Source organism: Solanum lycopersicum, chromosome 3 (assembly GCF_036512215.1).
Source record: "Solanum lycopersicum chromosome 3, SLM_r2.1".
Lineage (NCBI taxonomy): Eukaryota > Viridiplantae > Streptophyta > Magnoliopsida > Solanales > Solanaceae > Solanum > Solanum lycopersicum.
Window position 1 is genome coordinate 7040908 of NC_090802.1, and position 17125 is coordinate 7058032.

Sequence of the window (17125 nt, forward strand, 5' to 3'; positions counted from 1 at the left end):
CGTCTTGTTCAAGTTCTCTTAAGCAGATACAACAATCACTGTTTACACCTACAATTCTTGGTTGTGACCTTGTTCCTCCTTCATCATCAAAAATATCAATCACATACTTCGATAGCTGAATTTTCCACTGGACATGGGGCTGCCTGAACTCCTACAACATGAGCTGGCGCGATTCGTGAGACATAATTTGAATCTGGTAGTGATTTTTTACGAATACATATCGTTAACATTATGATCACACATAATAACAAGCCTAAGAAAATCATAACAACATCAAGATTAATTGACATCATTTTAATAGTATTTTCGTTGCGGATTAAAAATTTATATGAAAAACTCTTAAAGCAAGAGTTTTGAATGTAGGAAGAACTAAGAAGGGAAGGGTTTATAATTAAAGTCTTGATTTAGAAATCTATTGGGATTAGGATTAGGATTAACCAATTGTTCAAAGAGCATATGTCCTAAGTCTTTTTAGATTGGGTATTAAAAAACAAACTAGGAAACTTTTTAGGAATAGGAGTTACGACATATTAAGGAAAAAACATATACAATGAAAAAATTACCTATATACTCATCTTCTTTTTTTTTCATAATTTTCATTATTCTCTACCATTTTTAAAATTTTCCAAATCCCTTATTTTCCATTATTCCCTACCATTATGGGATTTATGTTACATTCTAAATGAATGATCTAGAATCCCTACTACTTTAATTTCCTATAGTTTAAAAAAAAAAAATCACTGTAAATCTTGATGATTATCATAGCGTCCTTTAAATCACCTTCATCCCCAGTATATTTATTTTTTGAGCACTTCTTTTGGGTAAATTAAAAATCGATAGGTTAATAACCGTATATTAAAAATCAATAAAGAATATCTTATTGATTTTTTATTATTTTAACGTATTTAAAAATTGAAAAGCGATAAATCAATCGATATAAACCAAATCAATTGGCGCACACCCCCTTGTCTAGCGATTTTCTATATTAATATCAAAAATAAAAAACCTCAACAAGGATAACTACAAACAATGAAAGTTGGGCCTTATTTTACCAATTCTAATAATAAGTTAATAGACTTCTAAGAAACATTAATTAACAAGCATAAGAAGAAAAAAAAACGGAAAAAAATATTTTATGATCATTACAAAATTTATAATACCCTATAATGATATTTCAAAGTAAAAATAATGAGAAAGGTGTTATTACTTAGCTAACTAAAATTAGTTATAACAAATTATAGTTAGGATCTGTTAGATTAGTTAGTTAATATTTTAAGTTCTATATAAAGTAGTGTTTTAGTTGGTTTTCTAGCAGTTCTGGTATTACTCTCTAATGAAATAGAAGTGGAGATTTTTTCTTCCAAATCCTTCTTCTTCTTCTTCATCTTGCTCCTCTTAATCTTGTTCAATTGTTTCTACATGGTATCAGAGCAATCAGCCATTGATATGGTCTGAGTTGAAGTTTAGCAAGGAAGAATTAAAGCTGTTGATGAAGTTCAACAATGGCTGTTACTGTCGACAATGAGTTACCGGAAAAACTTAGTCACAATCACCCTCTTTTTTTGAGTACTGCAGACACTTCTGGAGTTGTATTGATTTCGATTCAACTTACAGGTGCTGAGAATTATTCCGTATGGAGCAGATCGATGAGAATAGCCATACTTGGAAGAAACAAGTTGGGGCTAATCGATGGAAAGTGCAGGAAGGATGGATTTGGTCCTAATTTGAGTGATTTGTGGGAGAGATGCAATGCAATTGTCCTTTCATGGATCATGAATTGTGTTTCAAAGGAATTATTGGGTGGAATTGTTTACTCTACAGATGCATGTTCTGTTTGGCGAGATCTTAAGGAGAGATTTGATAAGACGGATGGATCAAGGATCTTTCAACTACATAGAGAAATTGTCACATTGGTACAGGGTACGAGTACTATCGCAGAGTATTTCACAAAATTGAGATTGTGCTGGGCAGAATTTGATTGCATTGCGCCTTTTCCTGGTTGTAATTGCACAGAATCGAGAGGTTTTGTAGAATTTATGAAGCAGCAGAAATTGTTGCAATTTTTATTGGGTCTTAATGAGACTTATGAGCAGGCTCGAAGTCAGATCTTGATGCTAGTTCCTCTTCCTTCTGTTAATCAAGCCTATTCAATGATGATTGAAAGAGAAAGCCAACGAGTCATAGCAAACTCAGCCAGGAATGTTAATAATCTGGAGATAGCAGCTCTTATGACTACTCGTCAAGTTCCTAACAAGTTTAAAAGGGGCTGGAATGCTCAGTGTGATCATTGCAAGATGATGGGTCATACTAAAGCAAATTGCTATAGGTTAATTGGATATCCTTCCAACTTCAGATTCAAGAAGAAAGTTGGACAGCAAAATGATTCTTATGAGAAGGAAGGAGAAAATCGAAGTCATGCTCACAATGTAAGGGATGAGGAAAGTCGATTACACAATGATGGATCACAAGCTCGAGCAGCTTATGTGAATTTTCGTAATGATCAAGGTTACAATAACTATCCTAGAACTGATAATCTTCATGCTGATTGGAATAGATCACACATTCCTTCACAACAACACCTACAGATGATGCAACAATATGATAAATCATCACATCTTAATCAGTCTAATCTGGGACAGCACAAGGCTGATGATGTACCAGAACCTTCCTCCTTAAATATGTGCATATTATCTGATTCAAACATGGGAGGTAACTTTTCTAAAGCATTTGCTTCCTATGCATGTAATGATGATAAGGAATGGATAATAGACACAGGTGCATCCAACCATATGATATCTCATAAAGAGATGTTGAATTTTATGAAGCCTGTTACTGACTATAACAAACAAGTACATTTACCAAATGGAGGGATCGTAGAGGTATCACATATTGGTAGTTGTGAATTGATGGATGGAAGATCTGTGAAAAATGTTTTATACATTCCAGATTTTAGATATAATCTGCTTTCAGTATCTCAGATCACTAAGGAACTACAATGCTCAGTTCATTTTTTTCCTGATTATTGTGTGTTCCAGGACCTCTCAAGTGGGAAGGTACTGGAGATTGGTGAAGAAAAGAATGGCCTCTATATGATGAGTCACAGAGGGAGAGGTGTTGATTGCTCACCAAGAGAAATGGTTGCTTCCAAGAATAAGCTGGACATCCTTCTTTGGCATAGAAGGATGGGTCATGCATCTGTAGGAGCTATGAGTCATTCTTTTAATATTGATCCTAATGAATGCAAAAGGATTTTAGAAAAATGTGATGTGTGTCCATTAGCTCGACAAACCAGATTACCCTTTCCTAATAGTGAGAATAGATCTTCTTGTATTTTTGATTTGTTGCACTTGGATGTATGGGGACCATTTCATGTTCCTACTTTTGATGGTTATAGAATGTTTCTGACTATTGTGGATGACCATTCTCGTATGACTTGGATATTTTTGCTGAAATTAAAGAGTGATGTGGTGGTAGTGTTAAGAAATTTCTTTCAGCTGGTCAGTACACAATTTGGAAAAAGGGTCAAAGTATTGAGACAGATAATGGCACTGAATTTGTCAACTCTAATTGTCATGCTTTGTTTACATCTCTTGGTATTGTACATCAGAAAACATGTGTTTACACACCACAACAAAATGGGGTGGTGGAGAGGAAACACAGATATATTCTAGAACTAGCCAGGGCTATCAGATTTCAGGGTTCTATACCTATTATATACTGGGGTCATTGTGTGCTTGGGGCTGTGTATATGATGAATAGATTGCCATCTATAGCTCTCAACAACAAGTCTCCTTTTGAAGTGTTTCATGGTGTTAAAGGGTCCTTAACACACCTCAGAACAATAGGTTGTTTATGTTATGCTAAGTGTTTACCACCTGGAGATAAGTTTGAAGCCAAAGCTGTTCCTGCAGTACATATGGGTTACTCTGAAGTTCCAAAAGGCTATGTGTTATATAACCTAGCCACTCATAATTTTTTCATATCTAGAGATGTTAGTTTTAGGGAGGATTCATTTCCTTTCCAAAATACATCTCCATCTCCTACTGTTTTTTTGGACATATCTCCTACTGAAGATTCTCCTATTAATGAATCAACCTTGTCTCCTCCACATGATGTTCTTGATAGGCCTGACATTGTTCCTAATATTGAGGTTGATGATGTTGATATTTATACTATGACTACTGGTGTTAACTCTGTGCCTTTGAGACAGTCACAAAGAGTTAGGAAACAGCCTACATGGATGACTGATTTTGTCACATATGCTGCCTCTACTTCATTACATCATCCTTTATCACATTGTTTGCATTATGCCAATTTATCCTCACAATATCAGTCCTATTTGTGTGCTTTCTCTAGCATCACTGAGCCTAAATCTTACAAGGAGGCATGTTCAGATCCTAGATGGATTTCAGCTATGAAAGAAGAGATTCAAGCACTTGAGGCAAATAAGACATGGCTGATAGTACCTTTACCTTCTCACAAACAACCTATTGGTTGTAAATGGGTTTACAAGATCAAGTTTAAGGCTGATGGTACAGTGGAGAGATATAAGGCCAGAATAGTTGCCAAAGGTTACAATCAGAGGGAGGGTCTTGATTATCAAGATACATTCTCACCTGTTGTGAAGATGGTCACAGTAAGAAGTGTTTTATCAATTGCTGCAGGATCTCATTGGCATATACATCAGATGGATGTGTATAATGCTTTTTTACAAGGTGACTTACATGAAGAAGTGTACATGTCTTTGCCTGAGGGTTTTTCTAGCCAGGGGGAGACTTCAGGAATGGTGTGTAGGCTAGTAAAATCATTGTATGGATTGAAACAGGCAAGTAGACAATGGAATGTAAAATTGACTGATGCATTAGTTGATCTTGGTTTTAATCAAAGCAGTCTAGACCATTCATTGTTCATAAAGAAGCATCATACACAAATAATAGTGATTTTGGTGTATGTAGATGACATGTTGATAGCTGGAAATGATTTGGTGTTAATAGAGCACACCAAACAAGAGTTACATGCTAGATTCAAGATTAAGGATCTTGGAATTTTGAGATATTTCCTTGGCATAGAATTCAGCAGATCAGAAAAGGGCATACTGATGAACCAAAGAAAATATGCTTTAGAATTGATAGAGGAGATGGGATTGACTGCAGCTAAACCATCTTGGACACCACTGGACATCAATTTGAAGTTAACAAATACATTGCTAGATGAAGCCATGAATGTTACAAATGATCAAGTATTGGCAGACAAGGGTCCATACCAAAGATTAATTGGAAGATTGTTATATTTGACACTAACTAGGCCTGACATTGGATTTGCAGTACAAACCTTAAGTCAGTTTCTGCAATGTCCAAAGAAATCACACATGGAAGCAGCTCTTAAAGTAGTTAGATACATAAAAAGAGAACCTGCAATGGGAGTGTTGATGAGCAGCAAGAAAGACAGAGAATTAATAGCCTTCTGTGATGCAGATTGGGCATCATGTCCAAATACAAGAAGATCAGTGACAGGGTTCTTAATCAAACATGGAGTCTTTGATTTCTTGGAAGTCAAAGAAACAAACAACAGTATCAAGAAGTTCAGCTGAATCAGAGTATAGAAGCATGGCTTCTACTGTATCAGAATTGGTCTGGATCATTGCATTATACAAAGAGTTAGGAGAAGAAATACATCTACCTGTAAAGCTTTTCTGTGATAGCAAAGCAGCCTTACAGATAACAGCTAATCCAGTCTACCACGAAAGAACAAAGCACATTGAAGTCGACTGCCATTTCATCAGAGAAAAGATACAAATGGGGTTGATTCAAACACTGTATATAAGGACACAAGAACAACAAGCAGACATTATGACAAAGGGGCTGACAAGAGCACAACATGAGCATTTGGTTTCCAAGCTGGGAGTTGTGAATGTATTCACAACTCCCAGCTTGGAAACCAAATGTATTCACACCTACCAGCTTGAGGGGGAGTAATGAGAAAGGTGTTATTACTTAGCTAACTAAAATTAGTTATAACAAATTATAGTTAGGATCTGTTAGATTAGTTAGTTAATATTTTAAGTTCTATATAAAGTAGTGTTTTAGTTGGTTTTCTAGCAGTTCTGGTATTACTCTCCAATGAAATAGAAGTGGAGATTTTTTCTTCCAAATCCTTCTTCTTCTTCTTCATCTTGCTCCTCTTAATCTTGTTCAATTGTTTCTACAAAAAATACCTAAACACAATAAAACGACGAGATTGATACATTTTGAGTTGATGAAATATCAACAATAAATGTGCATACGACTGACTCCCTTCTCATAATCTAATTACACATGTCTAAATACGACTGCGGAGTTAAAAGGGTAAAAGAAATTGTCAAAAATTCCAAAAGGGCATATTAATTTTTTTAAAAAACCAAAACGGTAAAATCGCTCACCGTGTAGCGACTTTTACCTTCTGAAAAAGCGAAATCGCTGCAATAGCAGCGATTTCTTAAACTTGCTTTTTTTTTAAAAAAAAATTGAACAAATCGCTCCACACGGAGCGATTTTCAAAAAAAATAAAAGAAAATTTGTTTTATAAGTCGCTGCTTCTGCAGCGACTTGCACTAATTTTTTTAATTTTATTTTTATTTTCTGCTTTATTTTTTTAAAAAAAAAAATTGATTCAAATTTTTGTTTAAAAAAAAAATCATTGCCAGCGATTTTTAATTAGTTTTTTTTTTTAAAAAAAATCAAATCACTGTAAAGGCAACTATTTACACTTAATTTATAATTTTTTTTTTGAAAATTGAATTAAATCGCTGTAAAAAAAAAGTTAGCCGATTAAATTAAATTTTCAAAAAAAAATAAAAATTTAAGTGTAAAGCAAAAAATGTGTTAATTAAGAATTCATTTTATAAACACATATAAAGATCAGTCCCAAAAAATGTGTTAATTAAGAATTCATTTTTTTTTGAAAACTTAATTTAATCGTCTTATTTTTTTTGCAGCGATTTAATTAAATTTTCAAAAAAAATATAAATTAAGTGTAAATTGCTGCTTTACAGCGATTTGATTTTTTTTTTTAAAAAAAACTAATTAAAAATCGTTGTCAATGATTTTTTTTTTTAAAAAAAATTGAATCAATTTATTTTTTAAATAAAGAAAAAAATTAAAAAACTTAATGGAAGTCGCTGCTTCTGCAGCGACTTATAACAAAAGTAATTTTTTTATTATTATTTTGAAAATCGCTCCGAGTGGAGCGATATATTTAATTTTTTTTTTTAAAAAAAAGCAAATTTAAGAATCGCTGCTATTGCAGCGATTTCGCTTTTTCAGAAGGCAAAAGTCAGCTACATCGTGAGCGATTTTACCGTTTTGGTTTTTTAAAAAATTGATGTGCCCTTTTGAAATTTTTGACAATTTTTTTTACCCTTTTAGCTCCGCACTCGTCTAAATACCAAGAATTATAAGTTTCAAATTTTCAAATACGTAAAAGATTTAAATTATACTATCTCCATTCGAAATGAATTTTCATATTTTATATCTTGAGATTTAACATGACTAATTCAAACCTAAACTACATCACATTTAACCCAACATTTTATAATTAAATTTTATAGATATTCAAATGTTTACAATATTATTATAGATTGTAATTTTTCTTCATATTAATTTTGATGAAAAAATATATTTTGAAATGGTCAAATTCTTAGTCTAAATGGAATGTTTTCTTAGTTTGATAGTGAAAAAAAAAATCATATAAAGGTAATTGTATTTTTCAAAAAATGCTATGCATTAGAATTTTAGAGCATTTTGACATTGAGGAGTCAAAAGAAAAGACTGCATCAAAGTTACCATTAATTTACAAAAATGTCCACACTCTATTCTTCGAATTAGTTAAACTCAACACTGAATTAATTAATTATCAGGCATTAGAATACTACTAATTAAGTACTAATGACCTTTACTTAACCCATTTTTAAATAACATTGAGAGGCACATTTTACCATATTGACAAACTTAGAACACATAAAAAAAAAACAATAGTACCACTATCAAGTTAGGTTGACTTGGTTATAAAAAATAATCTCATATAACTATTAACTAATACAATATTTGATTAGTTGTATAAAAAAGAAAAAATCTATGCATAATTAATATCGTATTTGTTGATGTTATTAATTAATATCTTACTAAATTAAGTTGGAATCTATGTAAATAATTTTTTGTAAGATAAAATGTAAAGAATAAATGTGTTAGCGATAGGTCAGAATTGGTTAAAGATATGTCTTTAAAGTATAGATAAATTATACATATTATTAGTTGTATTATTATTACATCGGTAAGTATTCCTTTATTTTTATTCACTATATTATAGTTAATTCGTTGATTATAATTGTACTATCACATGCCTGTGCATAAATAATTTTGTTTTTGTTCTTTTTATACTTGAGTTTGATATATTTTACTTGAGCTAATGCCTAATGGACTATCGAAAACAGTCATTCTACTCTTATAATTATAAAAATAAAGCTATATACACATCATCCTCCGTAAATCCATCTTGTAAAATTACAGTACACTGCATTGTGGTTGTTGTAGTACATAAATAAAATAATATTGGTGTAGACCCTTCTACTTTTTAATTATTTTTTAGTACTAAATTTTAATTAAAAAGAAGAAGAATAAGTACATATACTACGTACCATATTAAGTCAAAGATGCAAAAACACAAGGTACCTAGTCGTTGCCAACTACTTTAAAACAACATAACAAAATAGCACTATTTATAGACACATAAGTCCTAAATGATATCCTATATGACAATTTGTCTTCTATGTAATTTTATATGTATTATATCATATAAGATTCGTGTATTTTACTTGTTCAATTTTATACGAATTGAACTTGTTTAATTATGCACACCTAAAATTGAATGATATAGGATATGATATAAAACCAAATTAAAAGACTCAAAAAAATATATATATATATATTAATAAACTCGAAATCTTGCCTCAAACTCTTCAAAATTTTAAAATTAAGGTGCCTTTTAAATGAAAATGAAATTATACATCTATTTTGCAAATTAAGTTTTCATAGTATCCTTTTTGCCTAATCATCTCCAAATACTATGTACCATATTAAGTCAAAGATGCAAAATATAAGCTACCTAGTTTGTTGTCAACCACTTTAAACAACAAACCAAAATAATATATATATATATATATATATATATATATATATATATACATATATATATATATATATATATATATTCTTCCCTTACACAAAAGCCAATAAGCATAAATGTGAGTAGCCAAATAAATCAAGAATTGTAAAAATGGAGTTGAACATGAAGCTAGAGAGAAAATCATCACTAAAAAAGTTAGGAAGAAGCAAAAGCACACTATTAGCCTCAGAGTTAATTAACATTCCTTGTGGAGATACTGATTATTATGAGAGAATTTCACAATCTATGAGACATGTTGAAATGATTGATGATGATGAGGCCATCCCAATAATAAGACACAAGTGGAAGAAGAAGAAAAGTAAAGCATGGGTATTTCTCATGAAAGTATTTTCTTTCAAGAAAATGACAACAAGTGATGAAAGTCATGTTGTTGTTGAGGAAAAGTCTATGGAAGTCAATATGATGAACAAGAAGAAGATGCAATATTTATCATGGTGAGATTCTTTTTTTTTTATCTCTTCCTAGAAGCTCACACTTTTTAGCTCCTGCTGTGACTCGAACCTACAACTTTATGATCGGAGGTGGATCGTTCTTGATTGCCTCTGATACTATTAGAAACAAAGTTTTTTAATTTAAGCTATAAAATATGATTTTTACACCCCCCATTTTCATCAAATCAACTAACTGGAAAACGCATGGTGAAAAATAGATTCTTATCGAAATATTGAAAATATTCATTAACCATATTTTCTTTTCTCACAAATCACAATATTCGTCGTAATAGTCATTGAACATTTTCTAGTGAAAAATTTTGATGGGAAAATAGTGATCTTTTAGTCGTGAGAGCAACCTCCTCTTTGTCTTATTTTAGTACATTTAATCAGTTTTCCAATTTATATGACACTTTTCTTAGGGAATTGAAACTTACTATATATATATATATATATATATATAGTTTTCGAATATTCAAAATTTTGATTTTAAGAAATTACCGAATTGATCTAATCTTTAACTTTAAAGACCAATCAAATTGATACTCCATTTAAAGAAAAATAAGTGAATATACACATCAAATTGATCAAATAAAATAATTGTACATTTTAGTTGAAATTATGGTTTAGAACATATTTACAAAATTTTCAACAATTTTAACATCTAGATCATGAATAAAAATTGAAACTTTATGCGTAGGGAAAGAAATGGTGAAATCACACAAAAACAAGATGAAGTGTTGGTTGCGAAAAAGAAGAAAATAAGGCCGCCTACGTTTCTTCCCGATCCTTACAGACGATGGCCTGTTCAAGGATGGAGATATTGAAGATTAATTTTGATTTAAATCGATCAAGAATTCTTGTTCATAGTCATAATGTTTTTTAATTTTTATTTTCTCTCTTTTTTATTAATGTTTTTTGATCATCTCTTTTTTATTTGTTTGAAATAAATTTTAGTCTTATAATATCATACCCCTAATAAAGCTTTTTCGATAAAGCACCTTAGAATATACATATTTAATGTATTTGTTAAGACAATTTCAATATTTAGATCAAACCTATTAAATTCAATCGAACCCTAAGCATACATATCATCCCCTAGTTTTGAGTCACGGATTAGTAAAGAGGTAATTTCTGTGACCAATAACACAAAATAAGTACTTTTAATTAAAACCTTATTTACTTTGAAAATTAGTTAATTTAATATATAGATTTCATCCCTCCTTAGTCTTCTCAATCCCAATAAATTTCAAAATAATAAAAATACATACGTACTATAAACTATATAATAGTAAATATATGATACACTTATACAATATAATTAATCAAAGATTTGCAAGAACTTGCATAGCCAACACAAGATAATCACTTTGTTCATCATTCAATAATCGATACAAAACCTCAAAATATATATAACAATCTTCTTTTTTCCTTTTTTTTTTTTTGGTTAGTTCGTGCACAATATTACAATTATCATAATGCACATTAAAACTAATTAAATTAGTGGATAATTATATTTCATTAACTTCCTATTTAAATGTATATATATATAGGAACTTAACCATTCCATACTTAGAGTCTCCTTTTTCTCAATAAATTATGTTACTTTCAAACTCTTCACAAAATGCCACCTAAAAAGCATATGACAGGAGCGATAACATTTTTATAGAGTCTGAACAACACGATATACTTCCACCTTAAATCAAATTGATCATTTTGATTGCTTGTTTGGTCCAGAATGATTATTGTCACTGCTGAAATCACTGCTAGTATCAGAAGGATGGAGTCCATAATCACTTGTGTTACCATATTCACTACTATTCATATCTTGATTTGTCATCACCATTTGCCTAAATTTCACCATGTCAGCATTGTATGCACGTGTGTCGTATATATCCGACGCGGGCCCACTTGCACCGCCAAAGTTAGCCGTGTTGTTCTTGCCAGCTTTTTCGTTTAAGTCCTCCAAAGATGAATCGCCATCCAAGGCACGTACAATCTAAATTATCATAATGATGTGTATAAGCGCTAAATGTAACATTATGATATAACTAATTTCATGAATGATCACTTTAACTTTACTCTCTATAATAATATAGTCATTAACTATATATCTTTTGTCGTAACAGTAAAATTATGATACTATTTTTTTTATGGTAAAATAATTGAATTATACATATGTATATAACTCGTAAAATAAAAATGACCAGAAGGTCAAATTTGAGAAAATAAAAATAATGGGTGGGGGGTTTGGTTGGGGCAAAAGACATTGGAGCTAGAAATTTGACTTTCCAATCGTTTGTATTTTCTTGAAATTAACATGTACTTTAGTTATTTTAATGTAAAAAAAAGTAAATAGTAAAATAATTTTTATTGATAGCGGACACTTAGATTCAGTTACTTTAATATGACGAACAAAACATTGTTATCATATATAGAGTTTTGAGGACTTGCCTGGCTCATTTTAGGGCGTCTTCTAGCCGAATGGCGAACGCTAGCAGCAGCACAAGCTACCATCCTTTGTAGCTCATCAGGATCATAGTTTCCTTCTAGCCGAGGGTCTACTAACTCATCATAGTTATTCTCTTCTAGCGCTTTTGTAAGGAAAGGTCTAGCCTGTTCACAAAGGACATGTTACAAAATAATTCGTTACAATTTGAATTTTAAAAAAAATAGCATTTCATAAAAGACATATGTAATAGAAATATAACTACTAAACCCTAGTAAAAGAGTCGAGTTCAAGTTATGAAGAAATTTATTTAATATATATACCTATACATTATTAGTTCTGTTTAGTATTAGTAAATAGTCTTTTCTAGAATTCAAAATCTATAAACTATAGATTCTGAATTCGAATATGAATTCTAAGAATATATTAAAATGAAGAAAAAATTAAGTTAATTACCCAATCTACTAGACTGTCATCCATGAGTTTATTGGTAGTATCCAAAGGTCTTCTTCCAGTTATAAGTTCCAATAACATAACTCCAAATGAAAATACATCTGATTTTTCTGACAATTTTCCACTTGATGCATATTCTGGAGCTAAGTACCTGTTATATAACAAAAAATTTATTAGTAACTTTTATTAGGTTTTTATTATGAAAGTAGTTAAAAATGACTTCTATTGTTTTTTCTGTCCTATATTAATTGTTGTTTAATTGATCAAAATTGTATCTAATATATCAATCTTGTATAAAGTGTATAAAAATGTTTATATACAAAGTGTGAATTATAAATATTTTCAAAAATAGACACAAAACAAAATTTTCTTACCCAAAAGTTCCCATAACACGAGTCGAGACATGAGTATTATTGTCTTCGGTAAGTCTAGCTAATCCAAAATCAGCCACCTAATTATATATAATTTTTAAAAAAAACATTATTGTAAATCTTTAAAAAAAAATAAAAAATTATAGGCATAACCAAAAAATAATTATACAAATGAAAGTTATAAAATGTCTCATTGTACCATGGCTTCATAATTGTTATCAAGTAAAATGTTTGCACCCTTAATGTCACGATGGATAATTCGAGGATGACCTGCATATAAATAGTTTTGTAATTTTATCGTTATAAGAAATGAAATTTTAATTCGATGAAAGATAATTTTCTAATATTATCATCGTAATAATGGATGAAATTCAGTGAAATTAACTCGAAATGAGAGGGTAGAAAGGGAATTTTCATACAATCTTCATGTAGGTAAGCCAATCCCTTGGCTGATCCCAAAGCAATTTTAAGCCTAAGTCCCCAATCCATAACAGGTCGACCTTTACCTGCAATCACACCACACAATTATTTTCAATTATCACACTTAAATTGCTCAGAAATGTATTTCAACAATTAAATATTTTTTTTTATCTTAATAAGAAATTCTTATTTCACACCATTAACTGACATCGACTTATTCTTAACAATTACTAGTTAAATAACTTTGAGCGAATAAATAGTAAGACAGTCTTATTTTCTTTTCATATGATCGTATCTGACAGATAACAAAAGACAACAAAAAGAGTCTTTAGCATGTCATTAAAATAAAAATAAAAAATTTCTAAATAAAATAAAAAATGTCACATCTATATATACTCAACTATAGGTGTGAAAATTGTGTCTAGTGCCTAGAAATAGCCACATGAACATTAGTTTCGAAACAAAATATTGTAGCTAAATAAATATACGTACCATGAAGATGGTACTCCAAAGTTCCATTTGGAACAAATTCATATACCAACATACGTTGTCCATCAGCAATGCAATATCCCACAAGTGAAACAAGATGTCTATGATGAACTCTACTAATAATTTCTACTTCAGCTTGAAACTCTCTCTCTCCTTGTCCGCTTCCAGACTTCAAACTCTTAACCGCGACTACATTTCCATCTGTCAAAACACCTTTATGCACGAACCCGAACCCTCCTTGACCCAACACATTAGCATCCGAAAATCCACCCGTGGCGGTCGCCAGGTCAGCATAAGTGAATTGTATTTTCGATAGTCCACCATAATTTGGGGATGGTATCGTAGCTGGCCCTCCACCAGGAACATGGCTTGAATAACCTGAGCTAAATTCACTGCTCGTGTTCGCGCCTGGAGGAGGGGGTGGCGGGGTCCACCCGCGACCCCCTTCTTGAGGAGTACCCATTACACCTGGTGGTGGAGCTAATGTAACAATGTGATCTGTATGAGGACTAGAATAATTGCCCGTATTGTAATAAGGATCACCACCTACACTAATTCCCAATCACACTTTTAGTTGTATTTTACTTATATACATTGACGACATAGATAGAAAACATCACATAATATGTCTTATTTAATTTCTAAATGTTTACATACAACAATACAAATATCAATAAACCCTAATTTATATCCAAAGTAAATACAGTCAAACCTCTCGATAATCACATATTCTTTATTGGGATATGTTTTTTGTTATTATAGGATAATGCTGGTATATTGAACATATATACTAATATATTATATATCGTGAAAAAATCATATTATAGAAAGGTATGACTTAGTAGTTGAATAATTTAAGGACAACATAATGTGATATTCTTACAAAGATGAATTCACGATTAGATCTTCAAATATGTGTAAATGAGAAGTTATGGATTCAGTTGAACGTGTGCTTAGTTATATAATCATATTATGTGAAAATGGTAGATTTGTGATGATAAATTAACATACCTTTTGGTGGATGTGCAGGATCGACATAGTATGGTTGTTTCTTCTTCTTTCTATTGCATAATAGGCAGACAATGATAATGGCAAAAATTAATAGACCTGCCACAGCTGCTGCAGCTACTATTGCCACAGTTGAGGAAGAAGATTGTTCATGCGTTGGCGAGTTAATGGTTCCTAAGGAACCAGGTGATTTATTTGATGATGCATCTCGTGAAGGTGGAGAAGTAGGTAACGCCTTTCCAGGCGGAAATTGAGATGATTCTGGAGAAATGGGAGCGGGGGGAGAGAATGTAGATGATGGAGGAGAATTAGGTTCGTTAAAGGAGGAATTTTTTAAAGGAGAGGGTTTGGTGTTCGTGGTTGGTGATGGGGATGATGATGAGGAGGAGGAGGAGGAGTTGGAGTTCGAGGAGGGTGGTGGTGATTGTGTATTAGGTTTGTCATTGTCAGAAGAAGGAGAAGAATCTGACGGTTTACGCGGAGAAGATTCCGTAGGAGGTGGTGATGCAGGAGGAGGAGATGATTCTGTAGGAGGTGGTGATGCAGGAGGAGGAGATGATTCGGATTTTGGTGGGGGTGATTGATTAGGCGATGGGGGAGGAGGAGATGATTCAGATTTTGGTGGTGGTGATGATTCAGGAGGTGGTGGTGAAGGAGAGTCGGATTTTGATGGTGGAGGTGGCGGTGAGGAAGAGTCAGATTTTGGTGGTGGAGGTGAAGAAGAGTCAGATTTTAACGGTGGTGGAGAAGATTCAGGAGGAGAAGGAGGGGGAGAAGAGTTAGGAGGGGGCGGCGAAGAAGAAGAAGAAGGTGGAGTAGAAGATGAAGAGTTTGAAGAACGAGAAGAAGGAGAATCTTCCATTTTTATCAAACGCTGACCTTCCGGCCAACTTTGTGCGTGAAGAAATCTACACGCAACTGCCGGAAAATCAACCTTTTACCGCTTAATTGTTTGTCTCAACAATTCCTCAATGCCCCTAATACATTGCCACGCAAAAGAATAAAAAAAAAAATTACCTCGCACACATCAACGCGAAAGAAAAAGTGTGACACAACTTCCTTATCAAAATTATTCGCGTGTAAAAGATATTAACGAATTGAATTAAGTCAAGATCCTTCAAACATTACAATGCATATATACAATATGCATTAAGATTCATTGAAGGTTTGCCATATTCATTCGTTTTTGAATTATATTTGAAGTTGGTTAATGATTTTTTTTTTTTAGTAAAGAAATTAAAAAGGTAAAACAAAAAATAAAAATAGAAAACATGTACCTGAATGAATACCGAAAATGAAGGGATAGAGAGAGAAATCTTATTGGGACTAACAATGAGATCGATTTTCCCTTCTTAGGGAGAAAGTCCCTATCTCTCTTTCCTCTCACTCAAATTTTTGTGCTTTTAAACACCTCAAATTTGGAGGAGACCTAATTCTCTAATATTCACCTAACAATTGTCAATAGTTTTCTAGTTCGACTAAGGCTATCATGTTTACTTATAACATTAGTTTTTCTTTACTCGTCTATTTAAATCCAAAATAAAACATTAAGTAAAAATTAGTATTAGTCTTTGACAAATAAAAAATGACAAAAGAAGAATATATATATGTATATGATATGATTAACAGAAATTTTGTATAACTAATATATATAATATATGATTATGTATTAATCTTCAACTATTCGTGTAAGGCAAGTAAAGTTTAACATCTCTCTACGTATATAGCAATACGTGAATAAATTTTAAAAAGCAAAATGCCCTTAATTAAATAAGATGTATAACAATTACGTATTATTGTTGTCTTGTTTCTTCACTCTGATTGATACCATTTACTCATTGAATTTAATTCGAATATTCATAGTGTTGTTGTGATATTTACCCTTTCAATGTGTTCAGGGCTCCATTTACTCAAAGTTAAGTGTATTTGCACTTCTGTTCGTATTTTGTGTTGTTTTTTAAAAGAAAAAATTTTACTCAACATAATTTTTTAATTATTATAGTATTATAATTATAAGTTATTTGAATAGAAGAAGAAAAGAAGAATGAACAGAACCCCGTCCCTTTGATTTTTTTTTTGCGTAGAAAAACCAAGACCACATAACATTGGATAACAATTCTATGGCCTATACTAAAGTACCAAACCATCATCAACACAAACTCAAAAAGTAAAGTAAAAATGTAAAAAAGAACAACTCTTGTTCTATTTTTAATAGCAACATGTAAAATTTCTCATATATATATAATACACCATTAAAAGAAAGTTACAGTAAGTAAAAATTAATC

General features: G+C 31.6%; 2 protein-coding genes and 1 long non-coding RNA gene across 3 annotated transcripts; 2 read left to right on the forward strand and 1 right to left on the reverse strand.

The window, feature by feature from the left end:
• Positions 1–1356: 1356 nt before the first annotated feature.
• LOC138347361 (uncharacterized) lies at positions 1357–3408 on the forward strand. The gene is made up of 2 exons (XM_069295488.1): positions 1357–2709; positions 3036–3408. Exons 1-2 carry the CDS (start codon positions 1503–1505, stop codon positions 3068–3070), a joined length of 1242 nt encoding a protein of 413 aa, XP_069151589.1. The 5' UTR covers positions 1357–1502; the 3' UTR covers positions 3071–3408.
• A 5822-nt stretch (positions 3409–9230) lies between these two features.
• On the forward strand, positions 9231–10647 carry LOC104646174 (uncharacterized). Its single transcript, XR_011220208.1, has 2 exons — positions 9231–9653; positions 10351–10647. It is a non-coding gene; the product is annotated as an uncharacterized lncRNA (long non-coding RNA).
• A 495-nt stretch (positions 10648–11142) lies between these two features.
• LOC101249711 (proline-rich receptor-like protein kinase PERK1) lies at positions 11143–16218 on the reverse strand. Its single transcript, XM_004234565.5, has 9 exons — positions 16118–16218; positions 14844–15817; positions 13836–14378; positions 13343–13429; positions 13123–13193; positions 12927–13003; positions 12556–12703; positions 12105–12266; positions 11143–11649 (listed from the first exon to the last, which is right to left on the reverse strand). The coding sequence occupies exons 2-9, from the start codon at positions 15700–15702 to the stop codon at positions 11362–11364; spliced, it is 2235 nt and encodes a 744-aa protein (XP_004234613.1). The 5' UTR covers positions 15703–15817; positions 16118–16218; the 3' UTR covers positions 11143–11361.
• Positions 16219–17125: the final 907 nt, after the last annotated feature.